The following is a 23915-nucleotide window of genomic DNA, read 5'->3' as shown; positions in this document are numbered from 1 at the left end:
TCATATATTAATGATCGGAGGGAGCATTAGTCGGTGTAGCCATGGATGAATACAACATGTAGTTGTCCCCTCCTAATCTCCTATGCTTACATGTATATGAGAACCGCTTGCTCTACAGCATGGCTGCACGCATGAAATGAACTAATAAATGTAACTGCATAATTTGCACATATGTGGTGTCTTAGCTATAAATGAGCTAATTAATTACTCCCTTCGTCTGTAACTATTTATCGTTTTAGGTTGGTACTAAATTAAACAAGTCTATTTTTTACCATTGATTTTTAGAAACCTGTTTACCCATGTAGTTCAACAACTTGTGTATTATATATTATGAAAGTATTTCTCGCAGTGAATCTCAAATATAAATATATATATCTTACGGTGCTAAACTATATATTGTGTGAGTTTATAGAAATTTTTTTATCAGACAAACAGAGTGGCTAATTGATTTATATATGTGTAATTCATGCATCTGCTGGCATTATATTGCCCTTTACTTTTAATTATCTACTGTCCAAAGCCAGATGCATGTATAATTACCCCCATATAATAGATTAACCTCTGGTACAAAACACGGTCAAACAAATAGGGTAGAATTCGATCGCAAATTAAGCAACAAGATGAAATCGGCTTAATTTAGACCTTGTTCATTTAATCCTCAAGAAAAGGAGAACGGAGGAGATTGAAGGAGAATAATTCCACACCATACAATAGTTGTGAAATAAGTCCTGTCCAAATCCCCCTCGATCCTCTTGTAGAAGGGATTAAACAAACAAAACCTTACAGGGACAAAAATCCCAAATACAATAGCTGCATCATTAGCAGCAAATTAATTAATCAAAAGAAACAAATGGACAACAGTAGTAGCTAATACAATGAGACAGTAGACATGGATAATAATAAGAGAACGCAGTGGCACGGCACCAACACGAGAACAAACACACACACACCTTATTTCATGTCATTTTTATTTAATTAACCTGGTGATCGATCGATCGATCGACAAAACGCTAGCACGCATATGCATATGCGTGCACATCGTCGTCGTCGTCAAAGAAACAAAGCGAATCATCATCGCCGGCGCCGGCACCGGCAGCGGCGGCGGAGGAGGAGGAGGGGCGATGGTGTGATCGATCAGCCGTGGCAGCGGGTGATGTGCTCGCAGCTGCGGTTGTACGGGCTGGGCGGCGCGCCGGGGACGCAGTTGTAGTAGCTGGCGCCTTTGCGGGTGCACGGCACGCTGTCGCGGCGCATGGCGGCGAAGAAGCTGAGGTACCCGTTCTTGTCCATCCCGGCGGCCGCCGGCGCGCTGCCATGCGCCGCCGCGCTGGCGCCACCGTCCTTCCCGGCGGCCGCCGACATGCTGCCATGCCCCGCCGCGCCGGCGCCGGTGGCGCTGGCCACCTCCTCCAGCCGCAGGTGGTGGCTGGCGCCGCCCGCCAGCGACGACGGGGACCAGGCGAACGCTGCCACGGCGAGGGCGACGACGAAGAGCGAGATCGCCACAGACCTTACAGCGGCGGCGGCAGCCATGGCGCGCGAGAGGGGGAGGGGTGGGGGAATGAGAATGGTGGAGGGTGGCAGCGGAGGCGATCGAGAGGAGAGGTGAGGAGAGGGGGAAGAAAAAACGGGTGGGGGAGAGAAGCATTAGGTGATGTCCCTACGTTATTTGTGGGGGTCCGCGTGACAGGATATCCTCTAGTTATCGGTCGAAACCGTTTGACTTTGTCACCAACACGTGGATCGTTTTAGATGGAAACTAATCTTGCACGTCTATATATAACACTTTGTCCCTGGCACGTGGATCTGCCAGACGGAACCCAAAATCTGCGTGTCTATATATGGCAAAATCATTGTAGAGAAACCTTCACCTCCGCTCTCCGGTGAGCTCACCACCTCGCTAACACTGATCTCATTGCCGTCGCCACGTGTACGTGTACCATGCATGGAGAAGAGAAAATGAGTGTGCAAAGTGGAGAAAAGAGAAAATGTGGTCAGAAATCTATTATCTATCTATTATATACTAAAAGTCCATTAAACTTCCTATGAATGCTCTTAAACCGCCACATGTCATCCCTACAAATGCTCCTAGGCCGTCAAGTGGCGCTCTAATAAATTAGAGAAATTCTAGAAAAAAAATAAAATATCTAACCATTGATTTTCATTTAATCTGGTGGACCCATATTTTCTAACCATTAGATCTAACTAAAAAATACCAAATAGATTTATATTTAGAAAGCACCACGTTCTATATCGATCCATCCGTACGTGTACGTGCATGTACGTATATACTTCGTACGTACGTGTCCCCCCTTCCCTTCTTTTCTTTTTTCCTTTTTTCACTCATGGGAGATAAAAACCAAATTAATAATTTCAGCTAATAGTTGTAAAAAAAATATATGTTATTTCAAGTTGTATTCTACGCACAAGTCCATTAAACTTCCTACGAATGCACTTAAGTCACCACGTGACATCCTACATACTCTTCTAAGCTGTCATGTCACACTCTAATAAATTAGAAAAAATCTTTGTAATTATGAGAAAAAAGAAAAAAAAATATGACCATCCGTTATAACTTATAAACCGATGAATCTATTATTTCGAACAATTAGATATATCTCGATGAATCTATTATTTCTAACAGTTAGATATATGTCAACGATCTGTTTCCAATAAAAAAGAAATCTCCTCTCTCTATATATACGTACTCCTCCCTCTGTGGTAAGTACGTGAATTTCCTACTTTATTGCTAGCAACCCCATATAAAATCTTAAGTTACTAAATTATACTCACTCTGTCCCTAAATATTTGACAACGTTAATTTTTTTAAACATGTTTGACCGTTCGTCTTATTAAAAAAATTTATCAAATATATACATAGAAGTATATTTAACAGTAAATCAAATGATAGGAAAGAATTAATAATTACTTAAATTTTTTTTGAATAAGACGAACGGTCAAAGATGACTAAAAAAGTTAACAGCGTCAAACATTTTTTTTGAATGGAGGGAGTATAATAAACCACAAAGATGCAGAGAAATCAAAACGTTGAATATGTTTTCAACGTGCGTGCTGCTTGCTTTAATGTGGTTATCCAAATAGACTAACCTATTCTTGCTAGGGATTATCAATGCAATTAGCATTAGGTCTGCTACAAATGAGGGTGTGCACCTGTTTTCATCCTGCTAAGCTCTACTAGATTTATCTTAATCATCAAATTTGCGAACACATTTAAATTTAGATCCATGGTGTCTTTAAAATACTTAATGATTCAACCGTGGTAAACTTCTACGGAAAAGAATAATTTATAGGGCATGTCATCCTAATTACCATTTAAAAATAAAAGAAATTATATACTAGAGGTATACAAACACTCCTATACTACCACGTGGTACGCCTATAAACACTACTAAATCGCCACGTGGAATTATAATAAATTGGTAAACCATCTATTTTCGACTATTAGATTTATCTTTTTTTTTCTTAAAAAAAACCAAAATCCACATCCATCGCCTGTCTCCCACCGGCATAACTCTCCTCTCCCCACTGGCCCACCCTTCCGACCACCCCACGCATGTAAGTATACATATATACACTTTCTCCGTCTTTAATAATTCTTTCTCTCACCTTCCTTTTTTATAAATAAAAAATTTAATTATAAAAAATATTATGAAGAAAACAAATCTAACCATCAATTTTCAATTAAATTGGTGGACTTATAATTTCATCAATTTTCATTTAAATCAGTGAAGTTATAATTTTAAAAATTGGATTTAAAGATATAAATAATTCAAATAGATGAACGCATTAAATCTACCTCAATAAAAAAAATCTCCTTACCAAATAACAACAAAACATTAAAAAACATGACAACGCATATTAGATATTCTTGAATCGTTTTACATAGTAAAGATCAATTAAACGTGCTCTATAGCACTCTTAAGTCACCACGTATGATATTTTAAAACTTTGAAAAAATTGAAATTCAAAGAAAAAAATAAAGTACTCCCTCCATCCATAAAAGTTAGACATATTTCACATTTGAGTTTTTCCAAATAAGTTATTCCTATTTATAGTCTTTATGTATTTAAGACTTAAATAAAGAGATAAATTAAATGTTTGATTAGAACCGAAGGAGTCATCTAAATACTCATTGGTTGCATACTTGCATGCTTGCATTTACTCCTTGATTTTATAACATCCAAGATGATTTAATATTTTCTTGGTTTTGGTGACAAAAGTAATATGTGTGGATAGAGGGAGTATATATATATACATTGGTTTCCACTTAATTTGATGACCCATTATTTTTAACTATTAGATCACCTTTCTCTTTATAAACTTAAGCCACCACATGTCATATCTTAAAGATCCTTAGAATGAGAAAACAACAAATCATAGGTTCTCACTTAGATTGTTTACAAAGATTGAAAAAAAAATAATGTACCCTCCACCTCCCTCTCCAATCACATGCACATAACACTATTACACTGCGAACCCTTTCTTATACCTAATTCGAGTTCTATGTTATTCGTTTTTCTCCAGTCTCCTCCCTATTTTCAGCTACTAAACTAAAGAGAGAAACAAATATTAAAAAGACCATAATTTTAAGCTACACTTATAATTTTATTTTATATATCATCTAATCAATTTTATATGATGGTTTCTTTTTATATAAAGTCTCCACATGTTACCCCATAAATCCTCCTAGGCGTTTTTAAACTGATGAACCCATTTTTTCCAGCCATTAGATTTATCTCATATTAAAAGACAAGTGTGTATTCATAATACATCATCTTCCAAAATAATATATTGCACAACTATATTTCTTCATCCAATATTATTCACGCTAAGTTGCATGGAGTCTCACCCACACTCTACATAGAATGTTCACATATGGATTCTCTCTCAAACTAAACAATAATATTAGACTATATAAACCCATGCATTTAGTGGAGCCTCATATCCCACCCAATTCATCCGTCAACAAACAATGATAACCTACATTCAAATAAAAAAACACCTTACTTTTGAATTTACACTTAATTTGCTATACATGTTTTCTAACACAAAATATGTCTACCTACTTTTTAGATGATGAAAAATATTATAAATAATTGCTTGTAGGGATTAATTAAATATGACATGTTATAAAAATAACTAATAGCTAGGTTAGAAAATTATAAAGCAATGCTAATGAAAACAATTTATGGAGAAATCATATATTATAGATGTTCAAACATAGTCTACGACACATGCCCGCGCTAATGTGCGGGCTATCTTTCTAGTTCTACTGGAACATGTGAAGAAAGAAACGGGCTATTTTTGGGCCCTTTTGTACAGACCAGAATTTCTGGCCCGTTTTGTAATGTCTAAGAAATCAATCAATTTGGGCCCAGGAGGCCCACAGAAGAAAATCAAAGTATGGCCACATTTGGTCAGAGATGCCAAAGTTTGGTGGAATAAGGGCATGTTCACTTCGATGATATTTTCAACCTTACCAAATTTTGTTGAAGTTGTTAAAAAAGTGGCTACATTTAGTTTGCTACCAAATTTTGGTAACTATATAAGAAATCCTACCAAAATTTTGGCAAGTTGCCACCATATTGCCAAAATTTGGTAAGGTTTTTTTTGCATCAAAGTGAACAGGGATTAAGTTCATCTGAGGTCCCTTAACTTGTCAACGAATCCGATTTTCGACCCTCAACCGAAAAACAGATATAACGGGTCCCTTAACTATCAAAACCGCTGCAGATTAGGTCCCTCGGCGGTTTCGAGGGCGGTTTTGGCTGACGTGGCGCCTACGTGGCTAATTTGACTCTGTCTTCATATTACGTGGCATTGACGTGGCGATTACGTGGCAATTCGATCCGGAAAAATAATAAAACCCGTGAGACCCACACGTCAATCTCACACAGAAAAAAATTAAAAAAATGGTGGACCCTACGTGGGCCCCACATGTCAGTCCAACTCACTCCTCTTCTTCCTCCTCTCTCCCCTTCTCCCCTCTCTTCGTCTCTCTATCCTCTCCTCTCTCCAGGCTACAGAGAGGCAGCGCCGCAGCGGCATGCAGCGGCCCATTGGATTCGCCATGGCGGCGTCGCCGCACCAAGTAGTAGCTCCTCCCCAAGCCCAAGTAGGTGGCAGCGGCGGCGGGACGATCGAGCAGTTCTGGTCGCTGTTGGATAGCAGACCGGCGCTTCGCCCGCGTGCGCGTCTTCTACCACGCCGTCCTCGACCGTGGCTACTTCCTCGCCGACGCCGCCGATCAATCTCTTCACCCCCACCAAGCGCCTCCGCTACCTCGCCAGGTTCCTCCTCGTCGCGCTTCTACTCACCAGGCGCGCCGACACTGTCCCTCGCCTCGCCACCCACATCTGCACGCTCCTCGACGGCTCCAAGAAGACCCTCCAAGTATTTACGATTCGATTCGATTCCACTGCTTCTATGATCCCACATCAAATCTTGGTTGGCCTTCTCATCTTGGTTGCTTGCAGGAAGCCGAATATAAGGAGTGGAAGCATGTCGTCCAAGAAATGGAGAAGATGCGGCCGGCGACGACGACGGCGGCGGAAATGGAGAAGAGCGGCCATCGGCCATCTCTCTCTTGCGTGCGCTCGCCGGTAGGCCAGGGAACTCGTCTAGCCCTTCTCCCCGATGGCCGTCGTTCGCCGCCCTTCTCCCCGATGGCCGCCGGCGGGAGAAGAGGGAGCGGCGCGCGATGGCGTCGGCGGGAGAGGAGGGAGCGGCGCGCGGCAGCGTCGGCAGGAGAGGAGGGGGCGACGCGTGGCGGCGCCGGCAGGGAGAAGCTCCTCTCCGTCGCCTGGAGAGAGGAGAGGAGAGGAGAGAGAGATGAAGAGAGGGAAGATGGGGGGAGAGGAGGAAGAAGAGGGGTGAGTTCGACTGACATGTGGGGCCATTTTTTAATAAATTTTCGTGTGAAACTGACATGTGAGTCCCACAGGTTTTATTATTTTTCCGGATCGAATTGCCACGTAAGCGCCACGTTAATACCACGTCAGATGAAGACGAGTCAAATTAGAGCCACATAAGTGCCACGTCAGCCAAAACCGTCCTCAAAACCACCAAGTGACCTAATCTGCACTGGTTTTAATAGTTAAGGGACCCGTTGTGTCAGGTTTTCCAATTGAGGGACGAAAATAGGATTCTTTGACAAGTTAAGCGAACTCAGATGAACTTATTCCAAGTTTGGTTGGTCTTCATGCGTACCAATCCAGACAACCCCTAATTAAGCTACTCCTACCATAACTTAAGCTAACTCAACCAAACTGTATTTCAGATTAGAGGAATTGCAGAACAAGAATGGCTGAGTCACCCAACCAAAAATTTCATCACAGCATTTTTCAGGTTAGTATCTCACATGGCATATACCTCAGACATCACAGTTCAAACATGGACCGTGCAAACAAAAGAAAAGACCTCACCATGTAATATTCTGCTACCTGGATAACTCAAGATACTAGCCTACTACTGCTACTAGCTCAAAACTACAGCTAAAAATGTTGCAACTTGCAACAGAAATCTCATGCTTGTTACAACTTCCAAGACCATTTTCATGGACTCATCAGAAATCATCAATGCTAATAGCTTACTAACATGCAGACAAGCATGTCATTTATTCCCTAGCTTAGACCAAAAATATATATATCCACGAGACACGCTGAATTAAAAGATTCTCTCTAATCAATCCCCAAGAACACGGCACTTATTCCTCTCACCCAATCCTCAATGCAACTGGCCACATCTTTCAGTTTCACCAAGAACAAAAGTTAATAGTAGTAGTGACATTTTTGGGCCACAAAAATATGTGCTCAGCTCATCAGCAAAAGGGTTTAGCAGTTTAATGCTGTCACCATCTACACCAACCCAAACTCCAAAGTCCAAACAATGGTTCATTCTGTCACATTTCACAGGATCATAAGCATGGCACTGATATGGTAGATGGTTTGCTATCTTTCATCTCTTCTATGTTGGGTTGGTAGCTGAATACCATGAACAACCTGAAACCATAATGGAGAGAAGACTGAAGATATCTCTGCAAAGAACAAGGCGTGGCTACTACCACCATTGCCTAACACAAATCAAGGGACCAGTAATAGATGATTAACATGGTAAGTTGCTAACCTTTTCTCCAACTCCAAGAGCCTATTAACAAACAGCCATGCTACTATTTAGTTGACTAACAAGTGGTGTGCAAGTAATGCATATGCATAGAAGGGGAAAAGATTGCGAGCTGAGCTATTCTTCCTTGCCATTGGTGCTATGAAGTTATACAGCAGGCACAAATCTATCCATGTTGCTTAAAAAAAAAACAACATTTTAGAGAGTCAGAGACTACAGATCAGAACAACAACAGGGGGCAACCAGATCTACAAGCTGTTGTGCAATGAACAGAACCTTCATCTCCAACAATGGAAGGAATGGTTTGCAGCTTCAGATCTACATCTACATCTACCACAATGCCAAGGCAAAGCTTGAATTTTTCTCCACATTTCAGAACAGCAAGCCAACACACAATGATTCAAAACCAAGAACAGCAGGAGTGAACCAAGCAGGAAGAGGCAATATTTGATTCTCAGACTACTCCTGGATTCAAAAAAAGAATAAGAAAGAATATATATCTCTTGATAATTAAGCCAGCCATAGTGGGGCACAAATCTCTCTTACTTTACAAGGCACAAACAATAAGATCCCAAATACAACAGCAGCATCATTAGCAGCAGCAAATCAAACAAAGGAATATATTAATTAATAGTAGTAGCTAATAGTAATAAATAGTAGAGGTAGGAGTAGTGGCACTGCAAGAACACAAGAACAACAGCTCGATTATTTTGTTTTTTCCTCTCTTTTTTTTTGTATTTTAACCTGGCGGCGACGATGCCATCTTCTCCGGCGGATCCAGCGGCGGCGGCGGCGGCGGAGGAGGAGGAGATCAGCCGCGGCAGCGGGTGATGCGGGAGCAGCCGCGGTGGTAGGGGTTGGCGGAGGCGCCGGGGCGACAGTTGTAGTAGCTGGCGCCGCGGCGAGAGCACGGCACGCTGTCGCGGCGCAGCGACTGGTAGCTGATGTACCCTCTCCCGGCGAGCACGCGGCGGTGCGCCTCGCCGGACGCCGACCCGAGCTCCCCCTCCTCGCCGTCGACGTCTCCCCCCTCAAGGCACTCCCCCACCGTGCCCCGGCACTCGCCGCCGGTGGACAGCATCCCCAGCTGCAGGTGGCGGTCGCCGCCGCCAGCCAACGACGCCGCCGCGGAAGACGCCGCCGCGACAGCAAGAACGAGGAGCAAGACCGCCAAGAACCTTGCAGCGGCAGCCATGGCGCCGGCGGAGAAGTCCCTGAACGGAATGCGGCGGCGGCGGCGGCGAGAGGGGAGATGTGGAGGGGGAGAAGAAAACGTGTGGGGAGCGAAGCCCTGTACAAAGGCCTTAGCTGGCACTGCGACTGCGAGATGGAGGTGGTGGTGGAGAAGAGAGAGAGAGGGTGGCGAACTGGTGGCGAGGTGTGGGGGGGCTAAAAACGCGGATGCGACGATGCGTGCGTGTGCGCGCGCGCTGTGGCCGCGCGACGCCACGCCACGGCGCGGCGCGGCGCGACGCGGTGGGCGGTGCACGACAACTGGACACAACTCATGGGGGGATTGCGTTGCTTATTTGCCGCTGGTTGCTGCTAATCCTGATGCTGTTGCTAGCTACTTCGTCCGTATTAAAATGCAGCAATCTAAAAAAAGATAAAATTCATCGAATTACGAACGTGGACATACCTTGTGTCCATATTCGTAATCTTAAGATGAATCTAATCACATTTTAGGTTGCTATATTTTAAGATGAATGTAGTACTACTTCATCTATCACATAAAAAACAAAGAACGATATATGATATATTTTGTACCACGAATATTGATAGAGGCATGTTCAGATTTATTATACTAGCCGTATTTTAAGACAAATGGAGTACTCGATAATCAATATACTCCTTCCGTATTTTAATGTATGACGCATTTGACCTTTTAACCAACGTTTGACTATTCGTCTTATTCAAATTTTTTATGCAAATATAAAAATACTTATGTTATGTTTAAAGAACATTTGATGATAAATCAAGTCACAATAAAATAAATGATAATTATATAAATTTTTTGAATAAGACGAAATGTAAAACGTTTGTCAAAAAGTCAACTACGTCATACATTAAAATACAGAGGGAGTAACATTTTATAACAATTAGAATTAACGGAGTACCTCCGTGTCAAATATAGCATCTTAAGATTAGATATGTATTATCCTAATACTATGAATAAGGATAGTACATACTTAAATCCGTATTATTATGATTTGTTCAATTTGATTGTAAGTTATAATATTTTTGAATAGGGGAAATACCACACTAGTGGATTGCATGGTGTTGGTGGTAGTCAAAGGATAGTGACATGTGTCATGGAGGAGAGGGTTAGGTTAACACTTGATGAATGATGCTAATCATTCGAGTTGTAAAGGTGATTGATGGAACTGTAGTTAGTGAGACAAGAGGGTGGGAAAAGGGTTTGGAGATGGGGCTGGTTTGTGGGTCTTTTTATGCCGTTGATTATGGACCATGGACATGTGTGTAGGAGGGGTTGGCCATAGGATGTCTCCGATGCGTGGGTCATTTTGGCTTGGTTTATGGATGCTACTTTTGGAGTTTGTTTAATGATATGTCATTTGTTTTACAGTAGTAATATTTACAGAAGAACTATACTTATGTGTTTTATTACCTTTAAAGTAAAGTATTGGGACACCTGCAATTACACCGAAGATAGCTTGATAAGCAAAAAAAAAAAAATTACGAAGCGATCAAAAATGATTTATATGTGAACCTTTTACATTTATATTATTAGTTTTTTAAAACTCAAGGCTAAAGAGTATACTATAATACAAAAAATCCAAAACTAACTCTACAACTAAGTTCTAGATTTTAAATTTTGGTTGCAGTTGATAATCCATTATGTAGACAATGAAAGACAGATAAATATGTAAGCATAAGCATGATATAGAGATTAAATGATATATGATATACAATGAAGATTTTGTTAAAAAAATACTAATGGATTTTCTCATATAATTTTGCACATAGCTAAAATCTTATTAAAAGTATAGTTAAATTTGGTATACAGCTCTTGCTCCTGTTTCCATAAATACAAATGTACATTTTGTTACCTATTTGTTCCATTATCCAAAAATCAAGTTAAATTTGCATAATAGCTACAGTTGTATTTTTTTTGAATAACTATTGCTTATGTTTCTATTAATACAATTTCTATTTTATATATACTATCATCGATCAATCAATACATTACAATCTAGATCCACAATGATCTAAAGATGCAAAGACTCCCTTTTTCTCTAACTAATTTTGTAATTTCTAGTTATCAGAGTGAACACAATGGTTCATTTCGAGCTATCAATCCTATCTTACTATCAACTCAAGTTAATGCACATTAACTTCTAAAACTTAAAATATAAGTGTGCTATATCATTACCCACTAACAATTATTATTCAGAGTATTTTAAATCACATGCAAGTATACCACATCATCGTACACTAGAAATTATTTTAAATATCATGCAAACATGACATATTATTTACAATTTTGTTGTGTTTTTAAAACTCAATATGCAAGCAATATCAAACCATTATCTCCACATTGTTTTCACATTATTTAAATATATACATTTACCATTTCTATAATGTATAACATGCATTAATCAACATATCCCGTAGCAAATCATGGGGTATCAACTAGATATACATGTAAGATACAATTTTCTCGTTACGAAGATGGTTAAAAAAAATTCAGAGAAATGCCCTTTTATTTGCATGGTATTGGCTTTTATGGCCAGGTTTCTCAAATCCTAGGACCAAAGGACTATCGACGTGCGTAGAGGTACACGTATTTGCAGTGACAAGTTTAGCTCGAAGCAGCTTTTATAAGAGAGATAATCAAGCAACACACACTCAATCTTCTATAACTAGTAATCTAGTATAGCCACCAAGGTGGAACAAATCTTGGTATATACTATAGAAAATGGAGAGAGCATGTAGAATGATTTCAATCCATGATGAGCACCACTTTGAGTTACTTGCATGTCACGTAGGAGTAGTTATCCAACCAACACATCCCCTATAAATATAAATAATCTTACCCCCATAATTTCATAGGAAAGACTGCATTGCATAACATTTTTCAAGATTCATTTCTTTTACAAATTAGATGTGTGTAAAATACGGATCAATAAGAAATTGCTACACATTCAAAATCCTACGATATTTTCTTATTTAGACTTAACAGAGGGTGTGAAAATAATTTTACCTATTTTCTAATATACTCACTTCCAAAACAAAAACTTTACTAAAAATTTATTCTTAATCTAATTGCCCTAATTAACCATTTCATCTACGTTCAAGGCTCAACACCACACATACTCTAGGCTAATCACCTTTCTTGCTAGTAATCAAACTCTAATTACTTCTCTAATAATGGTCCTATCATGATATGAAGTTCACTTTCCAACTTAAACTACATGGTCAACTTATCAACTGAAAAGCCCTCCATTTTTTCTAGAGGGAGCACAAAGGCTGTCCTTAACAACCTTTTTTTTTTCATCCCTTTCGGTGGAACAACAGCAACCTCGTCTGGATGGTCACATGGGCATGGCTGTCTCCTCTCCTGTCCCTCACATGGAGCCCGTTCATATCAAGGATCATGGTGGTGGCCAACTCCAACATTAATGCATATCTTCCTTAATTAGTTGTAGTCCATGTATACATGTTATATTATTTCTTGTTTATTCACAATTGTAGCAAAACTCCTAAATGTGAATTAACATTTCATTCACTGGTTGAGTTGAAATAAGGACCGGAAATGTATAATGGGGAGTACTATTTTTTCAGTGTGCAATTAGTTTTTGAAAATTGTGCTACTTTTTGTTAACTTTTTAGATAACCATGTGCCCACGTACACACACCATAAATAAAATATAATATTCCCTTCAATAACCTTATCTTCCTAGAAAAAACACGATTCAGAATCAGATTCCCTGGATTAATTTCTCTATCAAATGGGCCTTCTGTCCTTGGGCTAAAGCCCAGATACTAAAGGTTCCAGATGGCCATAAATGCATGCAACTAGTTCCAGATGGCCATATGGGTACAAAAAACTTTATCAGTGGATTTTAGGTGTTTATTCAGCCCAGAAGATGATCTAGCCCATCCCCCCTATTAATAAATTGTACATCTACTGTTAGATCTATAATAAAGAAATACTAGTCAGTGTCCTCTTTTGCAACTTGAAAATTAATTTCAGCAAAATGTGCATGATGTTGTTTTTTTTTTGTTTGGTTTTCTAGACAGTTCTTGAAACAGTGTGTTCGTCACCTACACCAATTGCTGACATTTCCGGTTACCATTATTAGAGCTGATGTGATGATGAGGCTGGTGTTGTTAGTTAAACGAATCGATGGATCATGGTACCTCCCTTCCATAAACAATGGCAAATTAATCTTTCATACATGATAGTGGGACCAAAGCCTATAGTTAGTTAATTTACTGTCTCAAGCAAATCATGAATGACATAGCACAAACCAAGGAAGTCAGCCATCTGGATCATCAAGGTTAAAATTGTAGATTAACTACTTTGGATTATTTGCTTTATGCCATTGAAATATATTTTCTGAAGAAATTTTCTTCTACATGTTTCAAGTTATTTGTTAGGTTTATTTCTTAAAATATTTCATTTATCTCTATAATTAGTTAGATAACTCGTGACAATAATTCAGTAAATAATCTGTTTTACATGAACCCCTGGAACAGAAAAAGAAACCGATCCGAATGATTGGTCAAGCATGTGAGGCTAGGAAATACTTTTCCATAGCATTTTTTTTGGGTGACCATACCCCAATTGCTGAATTGCTCACAGTTTGTTGTAAAAACAAAAAAGACCCAGTATAATTTATTTGTCCTAGTCAATAGCAGAGAATTCTTATTCCTTGAACTTTTCTTTTTTTTACAAAACTTTAAAGTATATAAACCATTCAATATGGTTTATTAAAGACAAATCATTCGGCCACATTGCCAGCTATAGCTAGCATATCAGTAGAGCAATGCCACACACACGCCGTTGACCATGTTATGGCGTTCTTCTCTTACCACGTCATGGCGAAACACTTCCGATTTGAACTACAATATTTGCCTCGTTTTTCGCATCTGCTTCACGGACTATTAAATCTTACCCCTCCGTAAAAAAACAATGACATATACGTATCCAGATTTATAGCTAAAATTTACTCTTTTTATATGATGGAGTAGTGTTTTTCTATAAAAAAATATATAGAAAAATATTGCTTTAGAAAATCATATTAATACTTTTAAGTTTAATTAGCCATCTTCTAATAACTCAACTCGTTTTACACATTTTCTCAATCTTTTTATTTCTCCTCCTCTCAAACACTTGGAGTATGTTAGTATAGAAGATAACGTGGATAAATAATTTACATTTGAATAGTTAAGTTATAGGAGGCTTTATTTAGTTTTTAAAATTTTATTATGAAAATGTTAAAAGATAAATCAAGTCTATCGTTTTCTCCTTAGCTTATCAGCTATGGCCAATATTTAAATTTTAAGGGTGAGTACTAAACAGCAATTAGAAATGGTTATTTTCTCGTTCTCCATGAACACGTTTTTCAACTGTTGAATGATGTGTTTCGTGTAAAAGTGTTCTCTATTAAATATCAGATAAATCTAATTTCAAGTTTATAACATAGTTAATATTTAATTAATCATGTGCTAAACTTGTGTCAACTTACTCGTAACTTTAGAGTTGATTTTAGTTTTTTTATCATAGTTTATTTTCATGTATTGGTTTTTAAGTTGAGAAAAACAAATAAATATATTAAAGTTTTACTCATATTTTTTTTCTAATAAGCATTACGGCTTATAATCAACAGTAACCTGTACATGAAACGGTAACCCTAATTATCCCTCTAAACTTCCTAGAATTACATGTTTGGTGGTGTGCCGTTCTCTCCAGAGCTCATAGCCATTTTTTTCAAAAACAAAGAAAACTACCTGTAGTTGAATGGACCGAATTTGTTTCTTTGGAAACATCACAATTCTTTGACAGTCAGTTTTGGTGCTTGCATTTCTTTCTACACAAGTGACAACGATAGTACACGTACAGCCTAGAGCTGTACTGTATAGCGGCCAGGATTGATCAGAACTGATGATGGTCTACTTTCAGTTTAGGTAGTAAGTATCCGGTGATATTATTTACTATTAATTTGACATTTTTGACCCCTGCTGGACTTTTCATTTTGTGTCCACCAGTCGTACATCTAGATTCTAGAAAACGTTGCATCGTCTGAAAAAATTGTCATCGTTCACCACACTTTACGCGAAAATTGCCCTAATGTCAATTAGCAGGACAAGAATGTGATATATGAATTATTTTTCACAAACAAATGATATAATGATGAGCTCAAAAAGACTGATTTTTCTAATCTTTTATTATTATTATTATTATTATTATTATTATTATTATTATTATTATTATTATTATTATTAGAGAAGGGTATTTTTTTTACACGGCCTCTACATCCAACCGGATATATGAAGCCATTTAAATTGGAAAGCTTGGCCCCACAAACTTAACAATCTAATCTAAAATTCGCTTCTATTGAGATTTGAACTCAGGATCTTGACGTGCTACTCAAGTCAGTGCAACCATCAGATAACATGTCATTTCGCTGATTTTTCTGATCTTAACTTTATCCCTAGATATTTCGAGCCTTGCTGGTTGCATATAATTCAGGTTGTCTATTTGGGTCTGTTTTTTTCCTTGAATAGCTGAATGATTTTGTGATAGTTATTCGAGGATACAGACGAATGAATTAATTATTATAGTATTAAAAATAGATTTAATATAGTTTTCTAAGAAATTCATATATATATAAAGTTCTTTATAAAAATTGTATCGTCTATCAACTGGACAAATGTGTGTGTTCATCCATTTTTCATTTCCTTAAGATGAACAGGGACTCCAGACTCGTGGATTTTTTTAAAAAAAATAAATAGATTTTGCGGGTTAAAATAAAGTAATTTAAATCTCTATTTTAGTTTAGAAAATGAATATAAGATGCCTCATCAAAAACACCCTAGTCTATCTCTAATTAATTTCCAAACTCTACTCTCACTCTCATACCTTACTTGAACCCTGAGAGAAGTCAATTTCTAATAAAAAAATGAGGAAATGTTAATATATTATTGTCATTCGAGTGACCATCCATGTGTATATAGATGCATGGCCACAACATAATATAGAGGGGCGCCTATATTTTCTTTTGGACTTTGGCTTAACTTTTTCCAGACATGCCAGCATGGCAAGCAAAGCAGTATACCAAATCTTTTCTCTCTTTTTTTTTCTTTAGTTAAACGCTACTACATGATGCCATTAGATATTGCAAGAGGGTGGTTAGCATGTAATCAGTACCAATCCTTTTCTCTTTCTGATTGACAACGAGAAAATATACAGTACTTATTATAAGGGTGGTTAACTGCTAAACGCGTGTCAACTCCAAAAGCTGAGCTCAAAATTAAAGCCAAATTAAGCTTTCTGCATTGCCGTTAGGTGTCACTGTAAGTATTGATCACCATGCATGTCTGGGCAAAAATATGTTTTTTTTTCAAATTTTGATGGACATACCGAAATGATGATTAGAGAACTTTAAATCTACATATTGTTGGTGTTTAATTTAAACAGGAGATTACGTGAATATATACTTTTGGAACAAAGGAGAGTATATAAATAATTGTGTAGTACACTAGTACTCCTTCCGTTTCAAAATGGTTGACACCGTTGACTTTTTAGCACATGTTTAACCGTTCGTCTTATTAAAAAAATCTATGAAATATGTAAAACTATATGGGTACATGAAAGTATATGGCAAAATAGCCATTTTCGTCCCTAAACTATCGCCCGAGGCTCAGTTTGGTCCCTGAACTATCAAATTGTCCAATTTCGTCCTTCAACAATTGATTTCGAACTCAATCTCGTCCGTTCCCCTTGATAGCACACCACGTGGCCAGCTAGACATGCGAAATGTCCGTCCTGCCCCTCGCTCAATTCTTTACATGTTGGATGGCTGACGGCGTTTCAGGCTCCCCGTTGCCTCCCTCTCATCCTCGTCTTCTCTGTTCGTCATGGCAGCTACATAGGTAGGTTAGGGTTTTGGCTTGGGGGCTGGGGCGGAGATCAGTACAAGACGACGGCGTGTTCGAAGGGGTGGAGGCGCACCCCTTCTCCTGGTGGAGGCGTGCCCCTTGTCCTTGGGCAGACGGACTGCTCATAGGCAACCAAGACACAGGAAGAGGAGAGGACGTGCTGCAAAGGTAAGATGAGTGGCACTTCACTAGTTTTGCACTTGAGTTTGATTTCCTTGTAGAATGTTTAAATTTGACCATATAGTTGATCTATAGGGCCACGAAGCAATGTCTGAATTTGAGGTACTGGAAGTTCAATTTCATTTTAATGGGGAATTTGTTCTTGATGAGTCAAAGATGTCGTATTGCAATGGGGATTGTGGAGTGTCCCACATAGAGAAGGACAAGATCTCTATCCCTGAACTTGAAGGCCACCTATTGGATCACACAACTTTTCCTCAATCTGTTAGGATGTATTGGTTGCCATTTGGTGCAGAATTGAATAGTGGTATGAGGTTACTTGTAGATGACAAGTCATGTTTGGACATGATTCATGAGCTGGGAACTGCTACAACAGTAGATATATACACCGAATCAGTTGATATGGGTGGGAATGAAGAATCTGGAACACAGTATGCAGATGAGGATGTATTGCCCTATTTCAAGATGATAATATCATGGATTTGGATCATGCAGAACCTTTTATCAAGGAACAAACTGTCCAAAATAGGGACAAATTTGTTCAGGGCGATAACATGCTGTGTTTGGAAGGTCCAACCCATGGTCAGGATAGTCCGAATGAAGAAGCAGCAGAAGATTTAGAAGCAGAGAGTGATGGCTGTGATGCTACAGGTTTCACAAGTGATGAAGATGATGAAGTTAGAGAGATAAGAACCAAATACAAAGAGTTTATGTCAGAAGTAAAGAAGAGAGGAGATATTCCAATGGACAATCCAATTGAGGTTGATGGCATACAAGGTGGAGATATTCCATTGGGTAATAATCAGGTCTTAGAAGGTGGAGATGGTGCTGAATACTTTGATTCAGATGGTGATGCATCGTACGATGAGGACAGTGATGGTGTCTTTACAAGAAGGAAGTGCAGGTTCTCAATATTTGACAGTTTCGCTGATACTCCACAGTTTGCAGTTGACATGTGCTTTAGAGGAAAGGACCAATTGAAGGATGCTATAGAGAGGTATGCTCTGAAGAAGAAGATAAATATCAGATATGTGAAGAATGAGCAGAAAAGGATTAGGGCTGTTTGTAGGTGGAAAGGTTGTCCTTGGCTTCTATATGCTTCCCATAACTCAAGGAGTGATTGGTTTCAGATTGTAACTTATAATCCCAACCATGCTTGTTGTCCTGAGCTTAAAAATAAAAGGTTATCTACAAGAAGGATATGTGATAGGTATGAGAGTACTATCAAGGCTAATCCATCTTGGAAGGCTAGAGAAATGAAGGAGACAGTACAAGAGGACATGGGAGTGGATGTGTCAATCACAATGATTAAGAGAGCAAAGGCACATGTAATGAAGAAAATAATGGATACTCAGACTGGTGAGTATTCCAAGCTGTTTGACTATGCTCTGGAGTTGCAGCGTAGTAATCCTGGAACTAGTGTGCATGTTGCCCTTGACCCAGAGGAAGAGGACCATGTGTTTCAGAGGTTTTATGTATGTTTTGATGCATGTAGAAGAGGATTTTTAGAAGGATGTAGGAGGATAATTGGGCTTGATGGATGTTTCCTTAAGGGGCCATTGAAAGGTGAGTTGTTATCAGCTATTGGCAGGGATGCAAATAATCAGCTTTATCCAATTGCATGGGCTGTTGTGGAATATGAGAATAAAGACTCGTGGAATTGGTTTCTTGGGCATCTTCAGAAAGACATCAACATACCTGTTGGAGCAGCAGGCTGGGTGTTTATAACAGACCAACAGAAGGTAAATTTCTATCTATTTTTGTCCATTTTATGTAGAGGCTTTTTTAATCATTAAAATAAAATGGTTAAATCATTTGTGTCCATTTTATGCAGGGGCTGCTAAGCATAGTATCTACATTGTTTCCGTTTGCTGAGCATAGGATGTGTGCACGCCACGTATATGCCAACTGGAGAAAGAAACATAGGCTGCAGGAGTACCAAAAGAGGTTTTGGAAGATTGCAAAAGCACATAATGAGCAGTTGTTTAACCATTACAAGAGAAAGCTTGCTGCAAAAACTCCTCGTGGATGGCAGGATTTGGAGAAAACAAATCCTATTCATTGGTCTCGAGCTTGGTTCAGACTTGGATCAAATTGTGAATCAGTTGACAACAACATGAGTGAATCATTCAATAGTTGGATTATAGAATCAAGGTTCAAGCCTATTATTACTATGCTGGAGGACATTAGGATCCAGGTGACTAGAAGAATCCAAGAAAATAGGAGTAATAGTGAGAGGTGGACTATGACAGTGTGTCCTAACATTATCAGGAAATTCAACAAGATTAGGCATAGGACATAGTTTTGTCATGTCTTGTGGAATGGTGATGCTGGATTTGAAGTGAGAGACAAAAAATGGAGGTTCACACTAGACCTGACAAGCAAGACATGCTCCTGTAGGTACTGGCATACATGAGTGCTTCTCACTTGAGAGATATAAGAAGACATACCAACATGTACTGCAGCCAGTGGAACATGAGTCAGCTTGGCCTGTGTCTCCGAATCCCAAACCATTGCCTCCTAGAGTAAAAAAGATGCCAGGCCGACCAAAGAAAAATAGGAGAAAAGACCCTTCAGAGCCAGTGAAATCTGGAACCAAGTCATCAAAAGTTGGTACTAAAATTAGATGTCGTCGCTGTGGAAATTATGGTCACAACTCGAGGACATGCTGTGTGAAAATGGTGTTTACTGAATTTAATTTTTCCCCTTGCTGCACTATATTCATTCCTTACTCATTTTACTAACTTGGTATGTACTGTACAGCAGCAAGAACACGCTGAGTCATATAATCCTCCCGCCACCAATGCAAGTCACTCAAGCCCATTGCAAATTGAACCTGCACAGTCGAAGCAAACTAAAGGAAAATCCATAGCGACATCATCGAGTAAGAGTAAGATGCCTGAGGGTTCATCATTTATACAGGTTAGTAATAATTACGACATGTCCATGCTATAGCCTAAGTAATTTGTATATTTGCCTAAATTGGCTTTGTTGTTTACAGTCTGGCCATAAGAGAAGACTGGTATCTTTTGGAGAGAGTGCTCAAGCATCTGCGAAGTCAAGTGCTCAAGCATCGGCGAAGGCATCTGCTGGAGGGAGTGCTTCTGTTGTCATTGAAACCAACGCTGGGACTGCTAGCTCATTTGCAAAGGCAACAATCAATGTAAAAGGTGGGCATGCCTCTGCAAAAATCCATTCAACTTCACTTGGTCGTGGATCAGTATCTGGCCAAAGCAGCTCATCACAGAAAAAAGGGCTGCTGAATTCCAAGAACAAGATGATGTAGCTTGCCAAATATAGTCCCAAAGCAGTAATGCTTTTGTATCAGTTAGTCATGATGTCATGAACGCTTGCATTTGTTATGTCAAAACCATGAGCATAAGACATGTTAAATTTGTTTTTCAATTCATTCCACATTGCCTCAAATAGTGGTTACACAATGAGCATATACCACAAGCAATTACAATGCTAAAACAAATTAAGATTACAATGCACTCTCTTTGTTCTCTAATAGTACATTTCAGTTCATGAATTTGTTGTTTTACTCTCTGTCGATCAGCATACATATCATCCCATTGTCTAGATGAATGTTCGTACAGCTCCGACATGCTGTGCCTCATGGAAACTAGGTCCTGAATCACCCTTTTTGCTCTACCTTCAAATTGTTCATCGATCCAATACTTGAAATCACAGGGTTGCTCAACTTGGGAGCATGCCAGGAACCTTCTTCCAGTGTCTGGACCAGACCAACAACAACACAAAATTGGGAAGAATCCATGCCGACATGTAAGCCCTGTCCTCACCAGCATCCCCTCTGAATGTTCTTCAAGCAATGTTTCAAGCTGCACCAAATCAACAAATTTTTATTAAAAAACAAATCAATCCCCAATTCAAATCAACCCTAGCCCCAGCGCCAACAGCTCTGTACTCACCTCCACCGCGCGCGCAGCTCCATGAGCGCCAGAACTCGATGCTCCGGGATTCGGCGCTACTCCCATTCTTGGCGTCGACCTTCTCACTCTCTCCTCCCTGGACCCATGCTCCATGGGGATACAGGCACAACAGATGCCGCCTCCACAATGGAGCGACCAGATCGGGGAGGAAACGAGGAGCGAGTAGATGGGGGAGATGGACGAGATGGAATGGATGAAGCAGATGAGGCAAAGAGAACTGGGGACCGGCGGCCAGTGGGTCTTCCTCCCCGGCGGCGATGACGACGAACAGAAGCCGCACCAACAGAGAAGACGAGGACGACGCTGTCAGCCATCCAACATGTAAAGAATTGAGCGAGGGGTAGGACGGACATTTCGCATATCTAGCTGGCCACGTGGCGTGCTATCAAGGGGAACGGACGAGATTGAGTTCGAAATCAATTGTTGAAGGACGAAATTGGACAATTTGATAGTTCAGGGACCAAACTGAGCCTCGGGCGATAGTTTAGGGACGAAAATGGCTATTTTGCCAAAGTATATTTAACAATGAATCAAATAATATAAAAAGAATAAATAATTACTTAAATTTTTTGAATAAGACGAATAGTCAAACATGTACTAAAAAGTCAACGTCAACGGTGTCAAATATTTTGAAACGGAGGGAGTACTATAATACTACCTCCTTCCCTAAATGTTTGACGCCGTTGACTTTTTTAAACATGTTTGACCGTTCGTCTTATTCAAAAACTTTTGTGAAATATGTAAAACTATATGTATACATAAAAGTATATTTAACAATGAATCAAATGGTAGGAAAAGAATTAATAATTGCTTAAATTTTTTGAATGAGAAGAATGGTCAAACATATTTTAAAAAGTCAACGGTGTCAAACATTTAGGGATGGAGGGAGTATAATAAGGTATGGTCCAAATACAGATACACTATACATCCATAAAGTCCTATGATCGATGACAACTTGTGGTCCACGAGTATAAGTGTGACTTTCACTATTAACAAATAAACAATGAAAACCATATCGATGGAGAGAAATAACACCTTTCTAACGTTAGAATGACATCACAATGAGCCTGAATCGTTCAAGAATTATACTTTTTATTATTATTAATGGTATAAATTCACTATAAAGAAAATAACTATGATGCCAAAATTACTAAAGAGCTAGCTCTTTTTCCTCCAATCATTTTCCATCTAACTGAGGATATCATTCACAATTGTTCATCCATCAATGCTTCACAGAGTACTAGATCGAGTAGTAAAAAAGGAATTTTACGGTACTTGAGAAAAATACTTTGAAGTAGCTAAATTTTAAGCTAAAATTTTTCTGCCTTAAGGTACTTAAGTATCTAACGATACAAATTTTACATTAAAAAATATAATACCTCTGTGTTACCTTTTTAAAGATAATAAAATTACCCGTAGTAAAAACATAAAAAAAATCATTATAGTTAAATCTGCTCACCAGGATTTGGGCTTTCCGAATCACATCTTGTTAGGAGCAGCTGATACATTATATATGTTCGTTTTGGTTAAGCAGCAACGATGTGGTTTTTGAAAAAAAAATCATTTGCAGGTTATCTGGTTATATACTCTATATTTAATTATTCACTAGCTCATACCTGAGTTATTCTTCAGAAACCGGGTACATAGGATTTGGTTATGGCGCGGCGGCCTATCAGCATTTGCAGTGGGTAGTCAATGAATGTTTTATCCAAGAATATGGGTAGTGATCTGGTTTTAGGATTGATCATCCGTAACATTTCTTGTACTTCCTTTTGATAAAAACTAAAATATAGGTAGTGTTTTGGCTTTTAGTTATGCAGAGGCCAAAAAGTATTCTTAGATGATTAATTATATCGTATTGATGTAATTGGATTAAGTGCAATAAAACTTCCGTTAACCCTTAAAAATACTTAGCATGAGTGCTCATATTTAAAACTAGTTAGCCCCTCCTCACCCCCACCCCCTTGAAAATGCATGATTGTGAAAACACAGCGATAGGAAAAATGTAGAAATAAAATATCATACTCATTGGATTAATATATGATTTCAAAGCACAATAATTTTTTAAAACTAGTGTTTGGTTGAAAAATAATAAAAACGTAGAGACTTAGGATATCAACAATGTATGGAAAGAAAAGTCCATATAGTTCTATATGGCATGTCTCACCTTCATAGGAGTGATCCATGTAGTAATCTTAATGAACTATCCATATCCATATGTATAAGACCTAATCTTAAGTAAAAAGTAACAAAAATTTCTCAATCCTCTCTCACATGGCTACTAATTGAGTGGGGACCAGTGAAACCCAACCTGCATCGACTAACTTATGTAATGCCTGGGCGCACTTTAGAATCCAAGGAGTAATACATTGAGGGTGCCCAGATATAGGAAGAAGAAAATATGAGGTGAGACCCATACCTATTTTACTTCAAAATTATTCTAAGATAGCTCATTATATAGGAGTTTTAATGGAATTGGTAGGAGTCATTCATTTATTTTAAAGGGTTTCA

At 38.8% G+C, this 23915-nt stretch overlaps 2 protein-coding genes across 2 annotated transcripts; both read right to left on the bottom strand.

The window, feature by feature from the left end:
* Positions 1-802: 802 nt before the first annotated feature.
* LOC127757789 (protein RALF-like 1) lies at positions 803-1634 on the bottom strand. The gene has a single exon (XM_052283364.1). The coding sequence runs from the start codon at positions 1531-1533 to the stop codon at positions 1135-1137; it is 399 nt and encodes a 132-aa protein (XP_052139324.1). The 5' UTR covers positions 1534-1634; the 3' UTR covers positions 803-1134.
* A 6991-nt stretch (positions 1635-8625) lies between these two features.
* LOC127758193 (rapid alkalinization factor-like) lies at positions 8626-9610 on the bottom strand. Its single transcript, XM_052283814.1, has one exon. It carries the CDS (start codon positions 9335-9337, stop codon positions 8954-8956), a length of 384 nt encoding a protein of 127 aa, XP_052139774.1. The 5' UTR covers positions 9338-9610; the 3' UTR covers positions 8626-8953.
* Positions 9611-23915: the final 14305 nt, after the last annotated feature.

This window comes from Oryza glaberrima, chromosome 12 (genome assembly GCF_000147395.1).
Source record: "Oryza glaberrima chromosome 12, OglaRS2, whole genome shotgun sequence".
Lineage (NCBI taxonomy): Eukaryota > Viridiplantae > Streptophyta > Magnoliopsida > Poales > Poaceae > Oryza > Oryza glaberrima.
The sequence above is the reverse complement of the archived record's forward strand: the minus strand, read 5'-3'. Positions and strand labels throughout refer to the sequence as shown.

Bases quoted from the DNA above. Each gene is read 5' to 3' on its own strand.
- LOC127757789 (XM_052283364.1), bottom strand. From the start codon at position 1,533: ATGGCTGCCGCCGCCGCTGTAAGGTCTGTGGCGATCTCGCTCTTCGTC.
- LOC127758193 (XM_052283814.1), bottom strand. From the start codon at position 9,337: ATGGCTGCCGCTGCAAGGTTCTTGGCGGTCTTGCTCCTCGTTCTTGCT.